General features: G+C 36.8%; 2 protein-coding genes across 3 annotated transcripts in view; one reads left to right on the top strand and one right to left on the bottom strand.

Moving 5' to 3' along the window:
• Positions 1 to 4,143, bottom strand: part of NDUFAF5 (NADH:ubiquinone oxidoreductase complex assembly factor 5) — a 32,740-nt gene extending 28,597 nt beyond the window's left edge. For both annotated transcript variants that reach the window (XM_052651001.1, XM_052651002.1), the window contains exons 1-2: positions 3,902 to 4,143; positions 1,051 to 1,091 (exon numbers count right to left, since the gene is read on the bottom strand). In XM_052651001.1, the coding sequence (XP_052506961.1) occupies positions 1,051 to 1,091; positions 3,902 to 4,123 (263 nt within the window). In that variant the 5' untranslated portion in view covers positions 4,124 to 4,143. The remainder of the gene's footprint in view (positions 1 to 1,050; positions 1,092 to 3,901) is intronic.
• A 1,235-nt stretch (positions 4,144 to 5,378) lies between these two features.
• Positions 5,379 to 24,474, top strand: part of ESF1 (ESF1 nucleolar pre-rRNA processing protein homolog) — a 60,013-nt gene continuing 40,917 nt past the window's right edge. The window contains exons 1-8 of the mRNA XM_052651222.1: positions 5,379 to 6,021; positions 9,785 to 10,203; positions 10,803 to 10,916; positions 13,870 to 13,970; positions 14,970 to 15,122; positions 17,734 to 17,848; positions 19,492 to 19,636; positions 22,855 to 23,016. Of these exons, the coding sequence (XP_052507182.1) occupies positions 5,379 to 6,021; positions 9,785 to 10,203; positions 10,803 to 10,916; positions 13,870 to 13,970; positions 14,970 to 15,122; positions 17,734 to 17,848; positions 19,492 to 19,636; positions 22,855 to 23,016 (1,852 nt within the window). The remainder of the gene's footprint in view (positions 6,022 to 9,784; positions 10,204 to 10,802; positions 10,917 to 13,869; positions 13,971 to 14,969; positions 15,123 to 17,733; positions 17,849 to 19,491; positions 19,637 to 22,854; positions 23,017 to 24,474) is intronic.

Here is a 24,474-nt window from a genome sequence, read left to right as displayed (position 1 = left end):
CCAGCATGTGAAGTATTTAGCACAGTATAAATGTTCAATAATAGTTAGGAGTTATTAATATTATTATCATGGATCCTAACAGTATGAAGTGAGCCTCAGATAGCACAAATAAGACATTTACTAATCTATTGTGTTAGTTTTAAAATATAAACATAAGATCAGTATTGACAATAAGCTATTCTTACTAATAATAGAAGATCAGTGTAAGACATTTTAGATTGGTATTTTTAATAATTTAATTCCAAAGAGTTAACTGTTATTTTAAGACATGCTTTTTTAGCTGCAATCAGTTTTCTCCACAGACTTGTGTTTTGCTGAGTATTATGACATAGAAAGATTACAAAATTCAATCTGATTTGGAAAATGTAATGTTTCATTTATTAAATCACAAATGACCTAAAATCCAGGCAAATGAATGACTACATCACAAAGAATTAGCTACTTTTCAGATTTTTAAAATAATGAAACTAATGAAGCAGATGAAATGAAGGTGGCTTTTGCAACAATGAAGAATTTTCTTTAATTTTATGAAACTGATTCACCTCATGACTCTTTCAAGTAGCCAGGATATATCTAAAATATGAGTGCAAGAGTTTGTGATTTTACAAAATTTCTCTTTTTTAACATAGACAAATGTAATAAATTCATCCCACATTGGTCTAATTTAATGGATGTCTTTTACACAGAAGAGCACAAAAAGTGATTTGCTAATATCACAGAGCAATTCTTTAGCAAAACCATTATTTAACTGGGGTTCCTGCTACCTGTGAAAGTGAAAGCATTTAAGTCTCCAAAAGTTGTGTTGAAAGTTAAAGTGTTAATCGCTCAGTCATGTCAGACTCTTTATGACCCCATGGGCTGCAACCTAACAGGCTCTCCTGCCCATGGGATTCTCCTGGCAAGAACACTGGAGTGGGTTGCCATGCCTTTCTCTGAGGAATCTTCCCAACCCAGGGATCCAACCCCGGTCTCCCACACTACAGGCAGATTCTTTACCATTTGAGCCACCAGGGAAATTGATTGTATTTTATTATGACAGTCATCACTTACCTGGCTATGTCATACACCCGATCTGCAATCCGACTTCCAACCTGACAGATTACAAGAGGTAATGATGTACAAAAGTAAAGATGAGTATGTTTAACAGAGAAATAACACTTTTCCCAGTAATCAACAATCCATAAGTTACTTATATTTCAACATGCTGAGTTCCCTTTATCCCTTTTTCAATTTGACCTCAGCAACTTTTAAAATTCTGAATGAAGTGAAGTGAAGTGAAGTCGCCTAGTCGTGTCTGACTCTTTGCGACCCCATGGACTACAGCCTACAAGGCTCCTCTGTCCATGGAATTTTCCAGGCAAGAATACTGAAGTGGGTTGCCACTTTCCTCTCCAGGGGATCTTCCCGACCCAGGGATTGAACCCAGGTCTCCCGCAATGCAGGCAGACGCTTTACCATCTGAGCCACCAGGGAAGCCCCAAATTTTGAATAGGAATTCTGAATAGGAACATATAAATAAAAATAACCAAGGAAACACATTGAGTTAATTACCTCAGAAGTCAATTCAAGGAAAGAAGACTAAATTCTGTATATCTATGACTTTATATTTCATGTGCTGCAAGAGTGCAAAGACAAAAAGCAACAGGATACCCTAACTTAAAAAAAAAAAACCAACAGAAACATAACAAGCATATCATCCACAGATATTAGTGTGAGGTGCGTGAAAGTGAAAAATTAGTTAGCTGAGGATTATTACAGATCAATGTATAAGTGATCATTTAATACAACTAATTATTTGTTAACTATTAACAAATTTTGTGGAACTCCTAAATGAATAAATAACTTTTCTGAGCAACATCTGCAAATTAGAAATCAGCCACATTTAAAGAAACCTCCTCAATCCCAATCCAATTTAAAAGAGGTCATAAGGCAGGTGCCTCCTTTTGCTCGGCTAGCTTCATGCAGCAGGAATAAAGATGTGGGAGACTAATATTCCCCACATTCCACTCATTCCCTGGTAAACATCACAGTTTCTACAGGGACTTGAAAGTTCAGAACAGAATATATGTGTATTTTCCTTGGGAGGTGAGGTGGGGAGGAAGGGTAAGGGAGAAGGGACAGCAGAAGTCTTTTCCCAGAGGAGTCCACTTTGTGCATCATTACTGATATGAATACCTTTTGTTTATTATTTTAAAAGACTCTCGTATACTTTATCTCATTTATTCTAGTCCTAAACAATGGTGAGGCCTCAGTCAAGTTGTAATCCAGGTGCCTTTCCTGGAAGAGAGGGTCTGGAAACTCACATCTTCTAAATATTTATATGTGTCACCCTGAGAACAGAGTCAGTCATCCGATCTGACCAGGACCTGCACAAAGTTCTGTCCAAAACAAGAGCTGAGTAAGTGTTGGCTGCAATGGCTTCAAACGGCTCATCACACTTGATTTCAATTTTGGTCTATCCCTGAAGAAGCACTTACATAGGCCTGAGCTCTGTGCTGCCTGTTCAGAGAGTAGAAACTGGCTCAAGTTCCTAGTTCACCTGAGTAAAGAGGAAGAGGTCTCTCAAACCAGCACAGATAAATCAGAGATCTTAATTCATCTTCCTGAAAGATGAATCAGATTCCATCACTTCATTGCTGAAAACCATTCGACAGCCTCCCATTCCTCTAGACTCCAGAGCTATGTTGGCCAAGAGAAAAACAATCAGAGCCACATGAGCAACTTAAGATTTTCCAGTGAAAGTGCTGAAAGTGTTAGTCACTCAGTTGTGTCCGATTCTTTGTGACCCCATGGACTGTAGCTCACCAGGCTCCTCTGTCCACGGATTTCTCCAGGCAAGTGGATTGCTATGCCCTTCTCCAAAGATTTTCTAGTAGCCATTTTAAAAAGAGTAAAGAAGTTGATTTTCACCCAAAATATCAAAAGAGTTTCAACGTGTAATTAATATAAAAATATATTAAGGAAATATTTTACATCCTTTTTCCATATTAATTCACTGAAACCCACTGTATTTTACACTTACTGGACGGAGGAGCCTGGTAGGCTGCAGTCCATCAGGTCGCTAAGAGTCGGACACTACTGAGCAACTTCACTTTCATTTTTCACTTTCATGCATTGGAGAAGGAAATGGCAACCCACTCCAGTGTTCTCGCCTGGAGAATCCCAGGGACGGTGGAGCCTGATGGGCTGCCATCTATGGGGTCGCACAGAGTCGGACACGACTGAAGCGACTTAGCAGCAGCAGCAGCAGCACATCTCAAAGGGACATTTCAAGTGCTCAAAAGCTGCATGTGGCCAGAAATTACCACATGGAATGTACAGCTGAGATAGAGAAGAAAATCCAAAGTTCTTACCCATTAAGGCCCTCCTGACCTGGACACTCCCTTACCTCCCACTGGAGCTTTCCTGGAGGCCTTGACAAGGCCCTTTGGGCTTAAGGGCCTCTGGGTTCGTCTTCCCCTTTACCTGCAAAGCTTTCCCCTGACATCTCCCAGATCCCAGCTTGATTAATTTCTTGCCTCGTCGTGTGCCCCCGACCAGCGAAGTCGCTTTACTTCTTTACTTCACTACCTGGCTTTACTTCATTAACTGAAATTACGTTTCCGGTTCACTGTCTCGTCTCTCACAAGAATGAAATCTCTTGAGGGCAGCGGTCTTGCTTTGCCCCAGGTACACCTGTAACTCAAGTATTAATACTATCTGCCGAGGACATGAATGAATGAATGAATCGCACCTTGCAAACACGGGCGCCCGACCCCTGCGCAATTACAGCAGAGGCCCAGACAGGCAGGGCGGCCTCTCAAGGTCACACGGCGAGGTGGGGGCGTTCAGGTCCTGGCCGGAGCTCCGGGACCCGAAGTCAAGGCACTGAGCCACCCTCCGCGCCGTCTCGCAGACTCACCTCCTCCTTCAAGTAGTCGAACTTCATCAGCTCCGGCTGCCGGGCCGCCCAGTTCTTTTGCTTCCTCTTCAAATCCCGATCGAAGATGTTGAAGGCTTTGGGCGAGGCACCACTCGGGGAAGAGGCGCCAGAGGCCACCGTCCTGAGGCCGAGGTTCTTCACGGGGACCCCGGCCGCCGGCAGCCGCCGCCACGAGAACCGAAGCGGGGTGAGCAGAGGCATCTCCAGCACCTACACCCCTAGCCGGCTCACTTACCGAGCGCATGCGCCAAGGCTACGGCAAGGACGCCGGAGCACTTCGCGGAGGGAAAGCGGAGGAAGTTTGGCCCAGTTCGCGTGCCATCACGGCGGTGTGTCTCGCAGAGGATTGTGGGTGTGGGGCCCCATGTGACGCCGTGAGAGGATTCGGAGTCGGTGAGTGGAGTCGGGCTCCAAGAGAAGAGGGACAGAGCCAGTGTACGACAGATTCTCCGGGTTTACGAGCCCCGCGCTTTTCCTCCTTGCCTTTACGACCCCTCTCCTCAAGCTTCTTTGCTCCTCCTCCAGATCGTGTTGAGGGACTTGAGCCCCAAAGCGTCTCTCTGAGGTTTGGGAGCTGGGAAGGAGGTCCTAGTTCCCTGGTGTTCCCGGCGTTACCGGGTGGGTAGGAGGGGCAGGTGGGCACCGGAGATGAGGGCGGGCGACCGAGATGAAGTCAGGTCGCCTTCCTGTCTCCGAATATTTGCCGTAGATCAAGTGCTTTCGTTCTAAACATCTATACGCTTTACCTCTGATAGTTGAATGAAATATTGTTTACCCCACAAGGCTGTTCTGAGGGTCAAATGTTTAATGGTGCGTCATAGTCAAGCCTTGCTTTTGGAACAAAACACTGCTACTTTGTATTTGTTAACTAGAGAGAGGCTTTACCTAGTTCACAAAGGGTGGTCATATACAAAGAGGGGGAACTTGGTGAACTAAACCTGAATTCATTTGGTTCTGTTAACAGCCTGGTCGAAGTAAAGGCTGTTCGGAATAAAACGAAGTCAGGATTAACGGAGAGAATGGGACCAGAATGTGAAAAAACAAATAAGACCGACTGAGACTTAAGGATATTTTAATCATATTAGCTTTTACTTGTAACACATACACATATAAAGTAGAAATATGGGATATCTAAATGAGAGCAGTTGGCTAGTAATCATTTGCCTCCCTCCATAAAGACCTGGAATTCTGCTTGGTTTTGCCTTAAGTTTACTTCTTCAAATGCTGTACTCAAAAGAAGATTTTCTGATAGTTTTTCTTTTCTGCATGTGACTCAAGATTTGTTCGGGAAATGAAATTAGACCTCTTTTATTTTACTTAATGTAGCTTAGAATATAGTATTGTGAATTAATATTTCCCCAAAGCATCTTACTTAATTCTGTTACTGACCTTTCATTATGATTTTATTTTTTAGTATTTGATTTCTTCAGGCATTTGTCCAGTTACACATTTAAAAATGGCATCTAAACAAGAAATCATGAGTGACCAACGGTTTAGACGGGTTGCAAAGGACCCAAGATTTTGGGAAATGCCAGAAAAGGATCGAAAAGTCAAAATTGACAAGAGATTTCGAGCAATGTTTCATGACAAAAAGTTCAAATTGAATTATGCTGTGGATAAAAGAGGACGTCCCATCAACCACAGCACTACAGAGGACTTGAAACGTTTTTACGACCTTTCAGATTCTGATTCCGATCTCTCTGATGAGAATAATAAACCATTGAGTCAAAAGAAAATGAAGAAGAAAAAACCCCAGACTATAAATGAAGTAGAATCAAAAAACCTTGTTGAAGATAAAAAGAGAAAAACCAAGAAAATTCATCAAAAGGATTCTGGAAATGAGAATGATTTGGATAACTCTGAGAAAATTCAGAAAATGAAAACCTCATGCAAATCTAAGAAGATAGACTCAGTAAGTCCTGAGAAAGATAGCAAAGAATTTACACAAAAAAGTACAAAAGGGGAAAAAAACACTGTTCAACGTAGCACAGACTCGTTTCCCAAAGAACAGCTAAGAATGGTAGACTCAGGCACCTCTGAGATTGTTCAGTCTCCCAAGGTCAAGTATTCTGAGACAAGAAGAAGAAAAATGCAATCAGGTTGGTTTGAAAGAACTAATGAATCTTTGTTTTTATATTGTTTATTCTTATACTGGTCTTTTAAAAAGGAAATATGTATAATAAGTATTTTCATAGTATCATAGGAGTGGTCTGATACTTATTTGGAAGTATAAAGCTATGAAAGATAATACACCATAAGATAATTTTTTATTTGATGCCATAATGGCTAGAAGAGAGACAAAAGTATGAGTCTTGAGGCTAAACCAGTGATTTTGATTTGTGGTGAGCACTAGTGACAGCTGTGTTCTCTAACTAGATAAAGTGTCACATGATCTCATGATGGGGTAAGAAGAGACGTACGTATCTGAAGAAAGAAAGTAGAGTGGGATACTCAGGCATTGCTTCATTTATTCAACTACTTTTAGTAGCAAATATGTGGCAGATAGAACATCAAGACATGATTCCTCCCATCTTAGGGCTACTGCTAGTTTAAGTGATGCCTGTGCAAAAATTAGAGAAACATACACCCTTCTAGACCCACAGAGCTTCCAGCGCTCACAGCATGGTGAGGACAGTACCTTTGAGGGAAGCACAGGCTCTTTTCCTCGAAAAGACACGTTGTTCCTGTAGGTTGTGTGGCTTGGTGATTGGAGTTTGGCTTTGATTGTAGCCCTTCTTGACCCTTTGAAAATCAGCTTTTGCAAATAACTGCTTGCAACACTATGCAATAGCCCTGATCTGAAGCAGTACTGTCCAATAGAAGTCTATAACTTTGAATATTCTATTGGACCCATTAAAAAGAAACTGGTGATTAATAGATACACGAATATATTCTATTTAACCTAGTATATCAAACACTATTTCAATATGTAATCAATATGAAAATGTAATAGGATATTTTACATTCTGTTTTCTTACTATATCTAGTTGGACGAACTGTTTTTTGGGTGCTGTTACCATATGTGGTTGATGGCTACCATATTGGATAGTGCAGATATAAAGTGGAAGAAATCAGAACCATAATACATAATAATTTTAAGTACCGTAGAAGAAAAGGCCTCAGACTTTGGAGGAAGAGGTCACTCAAGATACAGTAATTGGTAAAATTCATAGGTGAAGTGCTAGTTTGATTGGAGTTCAGAAGAATTAAATTTGGAATCCAGAGTATCCTAAATGGAAAGAAATTTTGAGCAGACGTTTGGTTGGGCTTGTTGAGAAGAGATGAGTATTCCTGTTTGATTAGATAATAAGATGTCTGAAGGGATGAGTGAATAATAAAGCTAGAAATGATTATTTGATACGAAGTAAGAAATGTCTGATTCTAGTTCATGTTTACAAGTTTTCTAAGCTAATTAGAATTGTCCTGTCTGGCAGCAGAAAATTTTGAGTATTGGTATTGCTGATCATTGGTGTTGTAATTGAAAACTGGTGATGTTCAGATAACGCAGACAAAGGGTGGTTATGGTGTCAGTACCCTAGCAGGGTAGGCATCGAGAAGAGACAGAAACGTCTTGACAGGCCATGGTCACATGGGGAAGGTAGGACGTATCAGGCAGTGCACAGAATTTGAAATAACAGGGACTGAGGGGTTAGGAGTGAGATCTCATTCCATTTGTAGAGGAACCAGGCAGCAAACTGAGGTATAGGGAGAAGGGATGCAAGTCTGGTTACTGAAAATGGAAAATAAAATCAGATTGGGAATAGTAGCAAGGTTGGCCTGATGCTACATTTGTGAGCTATGTTAGTCTAGCTTCCTTTAAATTTCAGTAGATTTAGGGTACTGGGTTAATATTATTTTACGTTATCTTAAGTTTCTCAATAACCATGAGAAGTTAGGTTACATTACTTAGGAAACAAGGTTAAAGTGATTTTTGTGAGGATACACAGACCTGTAACTCAAGTCTTTGGATCTTTCTGCCCCACCTTGTTGCTTGCTGTAATTTTCATTGGTTCCTCAATCCAGAAAAAGCATTATCTCTAAGTAGAGATTAAGTGACTCCACATATCACCATCTTTTGCTCATTATTATTCATCACTTACCATTCCAGCAACTGCTGTATACAAGGGGCTTTTTTAAGTGCTGTGAGGTAAAGGTGATGTGAGGAGCTTCAGTTTGATATTACATGTCATTTTAAAATGTTCCCCAGCACTTGTGTGCTTAAGAATTTAAGTAAATAATTAGACGTGTGCAAAGAACGTGGACTGTAGCCCTGTTTTGAAATTTTTAAAATGGTAACATAAGTCATTAGTGAAAGAACATGCAAGTGAGAGTCTCTCAGTCATGTCTGACTCTTTGTGACCCCATGGACTGTATAATTCTCCAGGCCAGAATACTGGAGTGGGTAGCCTTTCCCTTCTCCATGGATCTTCCCAACCCAGGGATAGAACCCAGGTCTCCCACACTGTAGGCAGATTCTTTACCAGCTGAGCCGCAAGGGAAGCACAAGAATACTGGAGTGGGTAGCCTATTCCTTCTCCAGTGGATCTTCCCAAACCAGGAATCGAATCGGGGTCTCCTGCATTGCAGGCAGATTCTTTACCAACTGAGCTGTCAAGGAATCCCTTAAATGAGTTATGATACATCCAAATATGTCTGTGACAAATGAACATTTGTGAGCGCTCACAAATGTAGCATATGACCATTTAAAAAATAGGTTACAAAATTGAGTAGATAGTATGACCAGCTACTTAAATTAGTGAGCATATTATAGAAAACAAATACAGAGTTACATACCAAAATAACCAGCCAGTTACTTCTGGGTGAAAAGTTACTAGTCATCCTTATTTTCTTCATGAAACCATATTTTTTTGTTTTTCTTTTGTAATCAGAGGAAAAATAATATAAGCATTTAAAAAAAATAGGTAAGTAAGTAGTAGTATTTGCAGTCACTACCAGAGCAGTGCCATCTAGAAACAGAGGCAGTTAACTTATTTTTGTATTCCCTCATTGTTTATTTAATGGCTTATTTTTGTTTCTTTATATTCCCTCATTATTTAAAATAAGGTTTTGTACACAGTGGGCCTTGAACAAATATTTAGTGAATGAATAAATGTTATATGAGTATACTTGATATTGTCAAAAATATTAAAATACTAGATCATTTAATTTGTTCAGTTTGTTATACGACCCCAAATGTGATATATGTGTACCACTGTTAAATGTGAGATGATATCTTATCAGGTGATATTTAAACTTTTTTTATATTAATAGTTAGTGGTTCAACATCTTAGGGGGAAAAAGTAACCACCACATCACAAATACATGAAATCTGTAACTTCAGGGATATTGTTTAGAACAAGCTGCTCATTTTAATTTTAAAAAAATTCAGCTTCATGAAAAATGTCAGTGATAGGCAAAAATCATGAAAATTACATGATAATAACTGATGCTTAAGAGATACTGCAATACTAGATAGAAATGTGTCCCCAAGGTGTTATTTTAAGCAAGTTGTTTAAAAATGAATTTTGATGCTTATCTCTTACTAATTTACTTTCATAATTGTGGTAGTTTTCTGATCCCATTTCTAGAACTTAGGTTAATGCCCTTTTTTGGCTTTTTCACATCTGCTGGTTAGTTTTCTTTTATGATGCCCCACTCTTGTGACACTGAAATAAAGCTTAGTTCCTACTCTTTCTCCTAACAAAACTTCATTTGGTTAGGCATGAATTTTGCTGAATTTATATTTTCCTTTAGTCTGCTTCATGGAAATTATATTTTTACTGGATTTGAGGTCAAAATAACTTGGATTTAATATAATTCATCGTTTACATTTTCTTAATTTCTTCTTTGACTTTTTTGCAGTGGTTCCATTCATAATGGCAAGAGACAGTGATGGTCATGAAGACTCAACAGATGGTAAAATGTTTGACAAAGATGCTCTGGAGGAAGATTCAGAAAGTGCTAGTGAAACAGGAAGTGATGAAGAATCTGAAGATGAAATTACAGGCATTCGTAGGGCTGCTGCTGCTGATTTTCATGATGAAGAAGAAGAAGATGATGATGATGATGATGATGATGATGGAGGAGGAATTGAAAATGAGGAGGAAGATGATAGTGAGGATGATGATGAAAGTGACAGTGGCCCTGATCTTGCGAGGGGCAAAGGAAATATAGAAACCAGTTCTGAAGATGAAGACGACATGGCAGATTTACTTCCAGAGGAATCTGGTTTTGAGCATGCTTGGAGAGAATTAGATAAAGATGCTCCTCGGGCTGATGAGGTAACCTTTTGAATAAATAAGATTATTTTGTCAAGAGTACAAGTAGCTGTTATGGGTGGTAGTATTAATGTAATTAAAGTAATAAGGAAAAGCTTTATTGATAAATAATACTCTTGATGGTGATTCTGGTTAAAACTTCTTGATATAGAATATACCTATATAAAGTTAATGTCTGTTCTAGCAGTTAGGGTGAATTTCTATATAAATAATTAGAAGTCATGTGAAATTTTTAGAAAATTGTTTTATCTACAAGTGTGTATCAGTTCCTACTGTACCTATTAGAAATGCTATAGATTAATATATTAAACTCTCCTACTCCCTCATGGGTGGCAAAATAGCTTAATAACCTTGGTAGTTAAAGAATCAGCTCATCCTCATGTTCTGATTCAAGAACTAAGAACCAAGTAAGAGAGAGTGCTTTTTTCTTTACAGTTTTACTGTTGTGTTGCTCATCTGAAGTTTCCTTTTACATACTGAAATCACTTAGATAAATACTATTTGTATTAATGATTTCAGGATAGGCATTATATTTACTATCTTAATTTTGCAAACATTGGGAATGATATAGATTATAATAAGTAATTTTTGTCATTTTTTAGATTACGTGTCGATTAGCAGTTTGCAACATGGACTGGGATAGATTGAAGGCAAAAGATCTGCTGGCTTTGTTCAATTCATTTAAACCTAAAGGAGGTGTTATATTTTCTGTAAAGGTGAGAATTTACTTCAAAATTTTATTTTGAAGTATTTCTAAGCATTCTAAGTTAAATCCCTTTTTTTAATAGTCATAGTTTTCCTTTTAAGGAAAATAATTAATCTGAAAGTTGTTCCAATACAGTTAGACACAAAACTGATGAAACGAGTGTGAAGGTAAGAAAGGAACAGGTAAAATTATTGATCGGTTATATGATTGTGTTTAATTTTGAAAACCAAAGTAATCAGTTGAAAAGCTATTATAATAAAGCTCAGTAAAGGGACAGGGTATAAGATAAATATTTTTAAAAAATGTTTCATTACTAACATTAACAAGTAACATTCTATTTTTACTAACAGAAATATATAAAAATCTTACAAATTACCTTATAAACACAACCTATATGAAGTAAGCTATCAGTTCAGTTCAGTCGCTCAGTCGTGTCTGACTCTTTGCGACCCCATGAGTCACAGCACGCCAGGCCTCCCTGTCCATCACCATCTCCCGGAGTTCACTCAGACTCACGTTCATTGAGTCCGTGATGCCATCCAGCCATCTCATCCTCGGTCGTCCCCTTCTCCTCCTGCCCCCAATCCCTCCCAGCATCAGAGTCTTTGGCAATGAGTCAACTCTTCACATGAGGTGGCCAGAATACTGGAGCTTCAGCTTTAGCATCATTCCTTCCAAAGAAATCCCAGGGTTGATCTCCTTCAGAGTGGACTGGTTGGATCTCCTTGCAGTCCAAGGGACCCTCAAGAGTCTTCTCCAACACCACTGTTCAAAAGCATCAATTCTTCGGCGCTCAGCCTTCTTCACAGTCTGACTCTCACATCCATACATGATCACAGGAAAAACCATAGCCTTGACTAGCCGGACCTTAGTCGGCAAAGTAATGTCTCTGCTTTTGAATATATTATCTAGGTTGGTCATAAGTTTTCTTCCAAGGAGTAAGCGTCTTTTAATTTCATGGCTGCAGTCACCATCTGCGGTGATTTTGGAGCCCCCCAAAATAAAGTCTGACACTGTTTCCACTGTTTCCCCATCTATTTCCCCTGAAGTGATGGGACCGGATGGCATGATCTTCGTTTTCTGAATGTTGAGCTTTAAGCCAACTTTTTCACTCTCCTCTTTCACTTTCATCAAGAGGCTTTTTAGCTATAACACTTGATAAATAATATATGAAAAATTTTGAGATACTGTATTTCTAGAAAGCCCACATAGTGATTTAGACTCTAATCTTGATTCTGACACATGCTATATGATCTTGTGCATTTTATTGATTATTTCTTAAACGTATTTTCTCCTCTAAGTAGATATAACAGTGGTATTTCTTAAGGTAGTGGTAAGGATTCAATGAAAAGCAGATCATATGAAGTATTTACTACAGTACGTGAAGCAACTCTGAATTACTGTTGTTCAGTTTAAATATTTAAGATATCAGTTCTGTAGTTTTAGTATGCTAAGTCGCTTCAGCTGTGTCTGACCCTGTGCAACCCCAGAGACGGCAGTCCATCAGGCTCCCCCATCCCTGGGATTCTCCAAGCAAGAATACTGGAGTGGATTGCCATTTCCTCCTCGAATGCATCAAAATGAAAAGTGAAAGTGAAGTCGCTGAGTCCTGCCCGACTCAGCGATCCCATGGACTGCAGCCTACCAGGCTCCTCCGTCCATGGGATTTTCTAGGCAAGAGTACTGGAGTGGGATGCCATTGCCTTCTCCAGTTTTAGTATAGTTTCAGTCAAAATCTCAGTGCAAATTAAAGTTAAGAAAAAGGTTGCCATTAGTTATCTAAAAGAATAAACAAGTGAGAAGGACTCATAAGTCTTTGAGAAATCATACCAGTATAAAAGGATTTACCCTGCCAGTTACAACATCACAACATTTTATAATGTTGCAGAAGTTTTCAGGTTTGGGTAGAGCATAGGGACAACTAAGGCTTCCCTCATAGCTCAGTTGGTAAAGAATCCACCTGCAATGTAGGAGACCCCGGTTCGATTCCTGGGTCGGGAAGATCCCCTTGAGAAGGGATAGGCTACCCAGTCCAGTATTTTTGTGCGTCCCTTTTGGCTCAGCTGGTAAAGAATCCGCCTGCAATATGGGAGACTTGGGTTCGATCCCTGGATTGGGAAGATCCCATGGAGAAGGAAAAGACTACCCACTGCTATTCTGGCCTGGAGAATTCCATGGATGGTATAGTCCATGGGGTTACAAAGAGTCGGACACTACTGAGCGACTTTCACTTTCACTTCTCCCAAATGATAGTCAGATAAAGTAAGGAAAAAAATTAAAAATCAAACTCTAGGCAGAATTGAAGTAGAATGGTGTTTTTGTTAAATTTTATATTTTAGGAGATGAGTAGTAGGAATCTCTGGACTTACAAAAAGGAAAAACCACAAAGAATCAACATGTGACTGCATATATGCTAAAAACTTCTACACCGAAACCGTTATGGTTTACATCTGTTGCCCTGCATCATCCTGTCTCACATGCATTGTGGATTAATTATATTTAAATATAGTATTATTATTTATAGTTATAATATTATTATTTATAGACATATTAGAATAAACCTGCTTGGCTTCATAGAAAAAAACAAAACCAAACTTGTTTTATGCAACTTAGATTAGTGAAAAAAACTTGGATTCCCTAGTCGATAAATTACATATTTCAGACAACAGAAAAAAGCATATATTAGTTAATAAATGAATATTAAGCCTGGTAGTAACAAAACACTGCAGGTTAATATGATTATATTTCCTGACTCTCAAAAGTAGCCTGGATTAAAAAAATACCAAAGATTTAATGCAAATTATTTTATCCAGTCATTGTTCACACATGGGAGCATGTGTGTATGTGCCATTCTTGCTGTTCGCATTCAGTCCAGTTGTTAAGAGCTCCTGACCTTCAAAGGTCTGTATATTTTGAGAAAAGGGAAGTATAAATTATTTGATCTTGTTTTTTTGTGTGTTTAGATATATCCTTCAGAGTTTGGAAAGGAGAGGATGAAGGAAGAGCACATTCAAGGACCAGTGGAGTTATTAAGCATTCCTGAAGATGCTCCTGAAAAGGACTGGTATTAAAACACTCTAGAAAATAAAACTAAACCTCATATGAGTTTGTGTCACTAATTCTGGATTCTGGTCACTTTCTTAGTTGGAACTAAAGTTTATATTTGTGCCATTCATGGTTAAAACAGGTTGCAAAGAAAGTTAAAGTCTGCCAGAAGTGGCACACTATTCCAAACACATTTTCTGTATAAATATATATTTCTGTATTCATGAAAATAATTATTGCAGTTTTGAAAAACATTTCATGGTTAGGGTTAGCTGAATCAGTTAGCTGAATCATGGTTACCTGAATCAGTAAGTTTTGCTTTTTTTCTTAGATGTTGATTTCTATGTAAAGGGCATTGAAACTATTTACCTCCAAATTATATAATTTTTCTTAGTTAAATAGAAAAATATAAGAATGCAAGAATAATAAAGTTCTTAATCATCGTAATGTAGAGAAGTAAATTTTAAGTACTTTTGAATCCACTAGGTGGAGCTATATGTGCACTTAATAAAAATTGGTGGCAAATTTTTATTTGCCAGATGAAGACCCTCAAAGAATATGCTATAGTTAAGTAAGTTGAACTTAAATACCATTTAGTGTTGACATGAATAAAGTTTTACAAGATCAGGTATTTGTTTATAATAAAAGCTAGTGCTTTCCTAGCATCTGTTACACCGCAGTGGTCCTCTTCAGTGGATTTACTTGAGAAAGCTGTATATGGTAATAAACAAAAAATAATCTATTCTAAAAATTAAAATTATAGGTAGCCACATGTAATTCTTGCTTTCCTTTTCTAAATACAAAATTCCAGTCAAGATCCCTAGTCTGTGCCTTGTCAAAATAATAAATTGCGCTTAAGTATTTAATGTTAGGCAAGAAGGCTAGTCATAAAGGAAGACGGGTTATAATAAAAGCCAGTTTGTAATATGTTTTTCTTGGAACAGTTACATTTCTTTTTTACAAGGAGAGAGGTATTTGTGTTCCTAAGTAAGCCTAATGAGTTTTTCCCCCTTTTTAGGGCCTCTAGAGAAAAACTGAGAGATTATCAATTCAAACGACTGAAATACTATTATGCAGTAGTAGACTGTGATTCTCCTGAAACAGCTGCTAAAATTTATGAGGATTGTGATGGCCTGGAATTCGAAAGTAGTTGTTCGTTTGTAGATCTAAGGTAATTAGTGTGTGTGGTACCAGTTTAATCTTGTAGCACAATGTAACTGTAAGAACTGAGATATTAGAATTGGTAATGCTGTCTGTTGTTTCATTTTCTAAGAGGATTTCTCCCTTTTAGTAGAATGCTCTTGTAGAAATCACACTTAAGAAAGAAAACTGAAATGAGAAAATGCTAAAGTGTTAGATAGAAGTCACCTCACATTTATGTGCTTTCAGATCTGTCAGATGTATTTTTAGGATGGCAGGTTTTATGTAATGATATTTCTTGGCAGCTGTCTTTTAAAACTAGGGAACCAGAGTGAAGTATCAAAAGCATTGAGGTGGAGGCAAAGGAATTTGCTAACAGACTAGTGTCTCTCGATCTGTGCTGTCTAGTACAGTAGCCAGTGATCATATCTGGCTTATTTACATTTAATTAAAAACTTAAAAAATATAAAATTCATCTGCTTAGTCACACTGGACACATTTCAAGTACTTAATGGCCCCATATTGGGCAGAACAGAAACAGAACTTTGATGACATCATCATAGAAAGTTCTATTGGACAATGCTGATGAGTAGATGGTCTTGCTGGCCTTGTCTTCACACTTGAGCATTTTTTCCACCGTGTGCTCAGGATTCACTGACCCAAGCTGAAAAACCTTACATGGTTGGGAATGTCTGTTCTAAGGAAACCAGGAAGCTAAACTGTCATATCATTTTATCATTAGCCTAGTTCCTTGAACCCAGTAAACCATTCTACTGTGACACTGTCAATAGAAATCACTTTTTTTTTAAGATTTTTAATTTTAAATTAAGTATCAGTATACTAAGGCTTCTCTGGTGGCTCAGACAGTAAAGAGTCTGCTTGCAGTGCAGGAGACCTGAGTTTAATCCCTGCATCAGGAAGATCCCCTGGAGTAGGAAATGGCAACCCACTCCAGTATTCTTGCTTGGAGAAGTGCATGGACAGAAGATCCTGGCAGCTTACAGCCGACGGGTCACAAAGAGTTGGACACAACTAAGCAACTAATACTGGAGAAGGCAATGGCACCCCACCCCAGTGTTCTTGCCTGGAGAATCCCAGGGACGGGGGAGCCTGGTGGGCTGCTGTCTATGGGGTCGCACAGAGTCGGACACGACTGAAGCGACTTAGCAGCAGCAAGCGACTAATACATAGACACACCCATATATTAAGAGCGTGCTTCACAATCATTGATTCTTTTTTTTTCTTTTTTGTTCTTTGTTCTACCTCTTGAACCTCCCTCCGGCTAGAAATCACTTCTTTGTATCTAAGTTTGTTAGAGGCTTTCTTGTCAAGATGAAATATTTTAGGGGAAGAAAAAAATGCATCAGTTGATAGTCACTGGCTTTCATACTTCAAAAGCGTTCTGACTCATAGAAAAATACAAATAAAATTTTTTGAAAGTTTGGGGTAAGATTTTAGCATGCTTTAGTATATAGCAAGAAGGACCTATCTCATCAAACAAGCTGTTTCCTTTTTAATAATTTCAAAAGGAGGTGCTTGTTTTAAATGTATCAATTGTAGTTACTAAACATTAGAATATCAGACTGCCTGTCATGAGTTCATGTTTACATGTTCTCAGGATCATTTTGTTCTTTCTTTTCCTTTTTGGGACATTTCCGTGCAGTGTTAGAATAACCTCTGGCAGTACCTAGAAAATAAGATCAATCACCATGGAAAAAACTTGCATACCCTGTTTTATTTTGTCATATATTTTCTTCATAAGAGAAAATTGAGTTTTCTGCTGCTATCCTACTATCTAGGGAACTCTTCATTCATCTACCTCAAAATCATGCCTATTGACAGTGTTTAAAATATTGGTCTCAGATGGTTATGTTTCTTCTACTAAATCTATGCAAAAGTGTATGTGGTGGAGGATATTCTGTAGACCTGATGAACCTTAATTTTTCATTCCTTCCCTCAAATATCATTTTTGGTATATAGCTCATGCTTTTTTGTGTGTGTGAAAATAAAATTTATAAAAATGATAGAACCTAAATATAATAACCATGGATCATTTCTCTTTGCTTTTTTCCTCCCATTCATTAGCCTGATGGCTAAGAATTGTCAAACAGTTACAGTAGCTAATTTATATTTAACTGCTATTGTTTGTGATAGAAATTATAAGATAATATTAAAATTTTTAGTGTTGTTGAATCAGCCTTAAGCTTTTCATTATTTTAGTGATATCTTGTTCGTATGATACTTTATTTTCAGAGTACTTCCCCTTTAATAATTTTGTCTGATCTTCAGAATATCATGAAGCAAGTCAATGACTATGTTATCAGGAATCTAGGTCTTTTTGAAGCATGAGGGACTCGTGTGTGTTTACACCAGACTCACATTAACTGACTCCTAATGCAGGGTTTCTACCTACAGAGTTCACTTAGATTTAGTGGAATTACAGATTTATAGCTTACGAATTTCAAAAGTTTTGTGCCAAGATTATTTCTAACATTGTTTACTTCATCTGCATGTGTGTTCTGTAGAACCTCTGTGTGGTATATATGTATAAACTATACTTAATTAGAAGACAATCTAAACTCTGGTTGTTTATCACTGCAGCATATGTTTAAATGAATTCATTTTTTTCCTTTGTTTCTTAGGTTTATACCAGATGATATTACTTTTGATGATGAGCCCAAGGATGTAGCATCAGAAGTGGATTTAACAGCATATAAACCAAAATATTTCACATCTGCTGCAATGGGAACATCAACGGTATTTCTTCACTTTAGAAAGTATATAGCTGGACTCTGTTGCTTTCAGAAAAGACTTTGTTATTTACTTACATCATCTTTAGAAATGGAAAGTATTCAAAGTTTTAACGCATAAGTACAAATAGAAATGAAACACAAGTGTATTTGCATTTTTATTTACCCCATCTATTTGAACCTGTTTCCAGATTTTTGTTATGCCTTTAAGCCTGAATCAGTTACCTGCAAATGTTTCTTTTTTCTCTTCTATCTTTCCCATACAGTCTTACTTACCTAGATTCTTTAATAAGTAATATGTCAGTTATTAGTATCCTAGGGAGTAGGGGGAGGAGCTAACACTACTTCAAATCACAGTTAGAAGCAGTGCAAATTTAAAATAGGAACACATTTTTTTCTGCAGACGTGACCCCAAATTGTAAAAACAATTGAAGTAGAATAATTCTGGACTACTCAATGTCACATTAATGCTTAATAATAAACAGCCAAAAGATTTTTATTGAATTAGTTTGTTACTTAGCTGCCTAGCTTATCTGCTCTCCTGCCCCATGTACCTTTTACCCACAGCTGAACTCTGCAGCAGCCACACAGGCTTCTCATTGCCTTTCTTGTGACAAACTACCATGCTCTTCTGAGGCCAGCCCGGTGGCAGAGAGCTGCTGTATCTGCCACCCACAGCCTGCGGATGCTGTGTGGCCTTGATTAGTTACTGAGTATAGCGAAACCCTACCAGTGTCCAGTAAGTGAAGTCTGAAAGATTCAGTCACATAAAACCTAAGATCGTGTTATTTTCAAGCCTGAAAACTAGGCAGGCCTATCCAGTCAGCCAGTCTTGAGTTCCTATGGTCTGGCTGTATCATCCACGTCTGTCTCAGTTTAGAAGTGATTTTGTGGTCATCAGCTTAGTCTTAATGATCAGAATAGGAATAATTCTGAATTGTGGAACTAGCAGTAATTTCTCCAACTATGGCAGTTATTTTAAGGATTGGATCTCTTAGTTAATCTGGGGAGATTAGCAAGAGGGGTGGGGGGGGAAAGTAAGGATGTGGAACCCGCCCTGTGATGGAGATTAAATCTCTAACAAGACTCAGAATGGGGGCTTCGTAGAGGACGGGAGCATGTCCCCAGACCGATCGTGTTATAGATAAATTCCTGTGTCATGAGGGTTTCCTGTTCTTTGAACCAGTAAATGCATTTCTGATCGGTGGCTTTTAATCTCTTTTGGGAAAAGGACCACACTGAGATTGTTCTAAAAGCTTTATCAGTAAATTTCAGTTTGTAGACCTCTTGAAATGCCTAGAACTCCAGGTGAAAAACATGTTTTGACTCGTTCATCATAATGTTAACTTTTTCACTAGTGCAGTTTCTTATTTTCACCGCAGTCAGTCCATATACTGATGAATTTTTACTTCCAGTAATGAAGTGCCTTGCATACAGTAGAGAGTTAGGATACAGGCACAGGTTAACTGAAATGCTTCCCTTTCCACAGGTAGAAACTTTTGCTATAAGCATGTTATATATTATTGATTTTAGTATGTCTTTATTAGTTTACTGTTAAACATCCACGTTAACAATAAGTATTCGTTACAAGTTTGGGTTGCTGACATTTCCATTTTTATATGTTTATTTTTTCTTATTCGTTGGTGGAAGGTGGAGATCACTTGGGATGAGACTGATCATGAAAGAATTACAACACTCAACAGGAAATTTAAAAAGGAAGAACTTTTGGATATGGATTTTCAAGCCTATTTAGCTTCTTCTAGTGAAGATGAAGAGGAAATAGAAGAACCACAAGGTATTTGTTTGTCTTTTGGTGTTCTACTTTTGTAAGCATTTGACTACTTAATCTAGACTTACTAATGACAATATGTCTTTGGCAGTAGCTTGAAAGAGAATATCTAATCCTTAAATTGTCTGTGAAGTATGCTCACATGTACAGTATTATATATACTTGTAGATAGTAATTGAAGTTTTTTATTTAGAGATATTTTCTTAGCCTGAATTTCTTCAACCAAAGACACTTGTTTTAAAACCCTAACCTCAACAAAAAAAAGGGTCTGGTCTTTTAGACGACACATGATTCTTACAGTTACGCAATCACCTAAACAAGTAAAATGCTTTATTACCATCCCTTTTTTAAACTAAGAGCTTTTGGATTATTTTTTACATACCATTTTTCTGCTTAGTTAGTTTACAAAGTAGACTCTTCTTGTTCATTTAGTGATTATCGTAGAAATCGTGGCTTGCATCCTTATTAAAGTTGAATACTAATTAATATTTTTACCCTCCTAGAGAAGACAAGGAATCTTAAAAGAACTTTCATGCTGTTCTGTGCACTTTACTTCTTAAGTACCACAGGACATTAATATTACTGTTTGGTTTGCATTTACTCACATTTTCCCTACTTCTTTTGCTCCTTGTTCTTTTCTAAACCTCATACTTCTGTTTGGGATCATTTTCTTTCTACCTTAAGTATATCTGTGGTAATTTCCAAAATTGAGTTTTAGTTTAGTCTAAAAATGTCCTTATTTGGCCTTTATTTGTGAATATATTTTCGTGATTAAAAAAAAATTCTAGGTGGACAGTCCTCTTGTTCCCACATTGATGATAATATTCTGCTGGCTTCTGATTTTGTTGTACTTTCTTCAGTCTTTTGAAGGTCGTCTGGATTTTATTCTTTGCATTTAAAAGTTTTCTCTTTCCTTTTGTCTTTCTGCAGTTTTAATATGAACTAAGAATAGATTTTTTTAATTTATTATGCTTGGGGTTTATTGGGTTCCTTGAATTTGTGGCATGGTATCTTTTAATCAATTTTGAAATGTTTTCAGCCATTATCTATTCAGGTATTTCTTCCCCCTTCCCTGGGACTCCAATTAAATATATATTGTATCTTTTCACTGTAACTTCCATGTTGTTTCTCTCCTATATTTTTTTAATCCACTGTCTTTTTATTTCTGTGCTAGTCTACTTCTGGTTGATCCTTGCCCTGGAGTATATCTTTTGGGGTCCCTACTAAATATGGGGTACTAGTTGGTTTTTTAACTTTGTCTTACTGGCCTGTGAGACTGCCAAAACTGTTGGTTAGTCTCAGGGCTATTTGTTTGGTAGACCAGTACGTGCATTCAGGGCAGTGGGGTCCTCTCGATAATGATCATCTTCTCCTTAATTTTGATTTGGTAATTCTTCACTAACTTGTCAGTTCTTTGAAGTTTTCTTCTTTCTTTTTGAAATAACTTTGAAGCTTGGGTTAGATTTTCTTTGCCCCAGTGCCTTTCTTTTCATAGCTAAGAAATGGGGATCATAATAGTACCTGCCCATGGTTGAAAAGATTGAGATAATATATATAGTCTTAGCATACTACCTCATATCATATATTTTTACTTCTAAAACTTTAAGGATTAATGGCTTTTTGTTTGAAATGTACTAATTAAGTTTTTAAAAACATGCGTTTTTCTTCAGTATTTTAATTGATTGCAAGCTTACCATAATCTATAATTTAGTACCTCTGATAGATGCGTTAGTATATTTGAATGCTTTGAAGTTACTGGATGTTCCTGTTGTAGTTTATAAGAGATCATACCAGGGCTTCTTACTGTTCCAATTTTTTTTCACTCCTTGTATAGAAATAAGTCTTTCACAAAGTATTGTCCTTGAATTGGGAGAAAACAGACTTACATGAGTTAACCCACATTTTAGAGCTTCAGAAAGTAAAATTTTAGTACTGGAAAAAATCAATTTAAAGTAGGCCATCAGAACTTACCACTAAAATTTCAACCTGGAAGCAGCTTGCTTCTAATTATGTTTTCAGAAGTAAGCTTTTAATAGAAAGAAATACATTGCCATTTTGTTAATGCGTTCCTGATGTTTTATCCATTGAATTACGGGATACATGACAGAATTCCATCCAAGATTATTATTGTGGCATAAAGCACAAACAGGAAAAAAATGAATTTCAGCTGTTCAAGTGAAAATGTAAAAGTGTGATAGGATGGAAAGAATGTTGTAGACTATTTTTTATTCATTCAGAGGAAAAAAAACCTATAAAAACATTTATTTAACCAATTTTTTTCACATCACCTTTTGAAAATATAAGGACAATCTGTTAGCATTGATGTTTCACAGCTAAATGCTTAATAATATCAGATGTATTTAGTGACCAGTTAGCTATAGCTCATAGAAGAGAGAGTCTTCTGTAAAGTTTCCCTTTACTGAGGACATTTACTCAATTCAGTTAGTCTGTATGTTTTGTATTAAAACCTAGGTTCTTAATTTATGTTTTGATGTGGAGAATTACAGTGGAAATACAGAGCAAACAAACTTTTCATGTATTAGTTTTCTTTGGTATTTGTTGCCCATGAATTTTATACTGTTCCTTTGTATTATGATTATTTTTATAAAATTGGGAGATGGAAATGTGAAGCTTTTCTACATGGGAAAATTAAATGCACAAGCTTATAATTTGTTCATTTTTATTCTTTATGTGCTAATGAGACCCTGAGAGTAAGCATGCTTGCTGATTATCAGGTGGAAAGGACTCGTTATTCTTTGTTTTAGATAACAGGCAGCTTCCTTTATCTGTGTCATTGAACAGCTAAGTCCATGTATCAGATGCATCCCAACACTACTCAGATTCCTTTTATTGACCATACATGTGTTAGATGGTAGGAGACAAAGGGGGAAAAAATGCCATCCCTGCTATCTTGCTTATAGGGTAGAGAAGTTCAAAGATGTTACATGACTACAGGATTATTTTGAGATATGAATTTTAATAAAAACAGTGATTCTCAAGTATACTGTTATCACCGTACTAACTTATATTGCAGCTGATTTTTATTGTAAATAAGATTTAAGTCATTTAATTCATTTTGTGTTAAGTTTAAGTCTGATTTTTATATTCTGTTGTTATAGTGTATCTGACAGCTTTGAGAAGAGTGCTACAGTGACTGAAATTGAACAGTGAAGTTAGAAGTGAAATTATTTCTGTATATTAAGTGAAATTGATTTTTTTGTTAGGTGATGATGGAGTCAGTGTAGAAGAAGATGAGAAAACAAAAAAAAGTCAGAAGGATGATGAAGAACAAATTGCTAAATATAGGCAACTCTTACAAGTTATTCAAGACAAAGAAAAGAAAGGCAAAGAAAATGATATGGAAATGGAAATTAAGTGGGTTCCAGGTAAGAATTAGATACTAACCAAATGTTCACTCTTTTCCTTCATTTGGGGACATCAGATAGAAAAGAAGGTCAACTCTTTGGAAACATTAACTTAAAAAAAAGTCACATTTTCAGGAATGTTTTCATGAGGAAGTTAATATGATATTTGCATACATCATTTAATTCACTCCGGGACTACTGTTTTAGACTCTTACTGACTTATTCTTGGTTTCTTTAATTTACTCACTATAAATTACCGATTTATGAAAGTAGCCCTTTCCTAGGCTTGATTCCAGTGATCTCAGAATACAGAAACTTGATTCCAGGCACCATGTATTCTAAAGTCATTAAACTTCTTTTCCAAATATGTAATTCATAAGTGGGTTTTTCTCTAGTGACCACTAGTAGACTTTACTTAGTGAGGATTCACTAACACAAAATATGTAATATGTAGTTTTCCATCTCAATTAATGCAATTTTAAAATATTCTTGGATAGTCCAAGAAGTATATATAACATTATGATTTTTATAACTGCCTTGAAGGATTCAGGAACTTTTTAGAGTAGTAAAATACTACTACGATAATAATTAAAACCTTGTCAAAGCTAAACCAAGGTAAGAGGATAAATGAGGGTTATTTTCTAACATAGGTATTTTTTCTTAACAGTCCTGGGCAAATCAGCATGTATCTTTGTGAATAATACTGTTTTTACAAATTACTGCTTTTTATGTATATCTTAAAGATAAATACAATTTTGGGCAATGATTCAATTATTTTAGCCTCAGTTTGTCTCTAGATGAAAGAATACTGTTAATAACACCATTGCTTAAAAGTTAAGTGTTCTGTATTCATTTAGTTCTGTTTCTTACAACTCATTTGTTTTTGCACTGAGAGTAAAATATCTGTTTTCATAGATTTCATCGATATTTGAGGATAGATCCTTAGAGTGAATTTATCAGGATGTCTATATGTCTCCTACATGTTCTGTAAGAATTTGGTGCTGTGTTTTAACTCATTTGTTTTAAATGTTTGGCTTTTGCGAGAAGTGGTGGAAAGAAAAAATGAAGTTTAGTAGTATTAGCATATGAACAGTGGCTAAGGGAACACAATTAATTTAGCCTGGAGAGGAAAAATCTAAAGTGACTTAATATTTTCAAGTACTCGCATGATAAGTATGTAAATGAAGACTTAATCTCAGTTACTACCTCAGAAGTCAGTGTTTCACCAGTGGATAAAAGCTGAATGAAAGGTTTCAGTGTAGTATAAAGAGGAATTCTCTGTGTTAGAATTGTTCAGTAAAAGAGCACAGAGGCTGCATTAAGGGATTGTCAGTAAGTTTCGCAGTAAGGCAGTTTGAACCTACCACTCAGAGGTGTGTGAAGAAATTTTTTACTTGAGGTCCTTGGGTTAATGATTCTAAGAAATGGTGGAATCTATCTTTTAAATCAAATATGTTGGAATTGTAGCTTAATTCAAAT

This window comes from Budorcas taxicolor, chromosome 13 (genome assembly GCF_023091745.1).
Source record: "Budorcas taxicolor isolate Tak-1 chromosome 13, Takin1.1, whole genome shotgun sequence".
Lineage (NCBI taxonomy): Eukaryota > Metazoa > Chordata > Mammalia > Artiodactyla > Bovidae > Budorcas > Budorcas taxicolor.
Note: the sequence above shows the minus strand (reverse complement) of the source record. Positions and strands in the feature narration are given on the sequence as shown.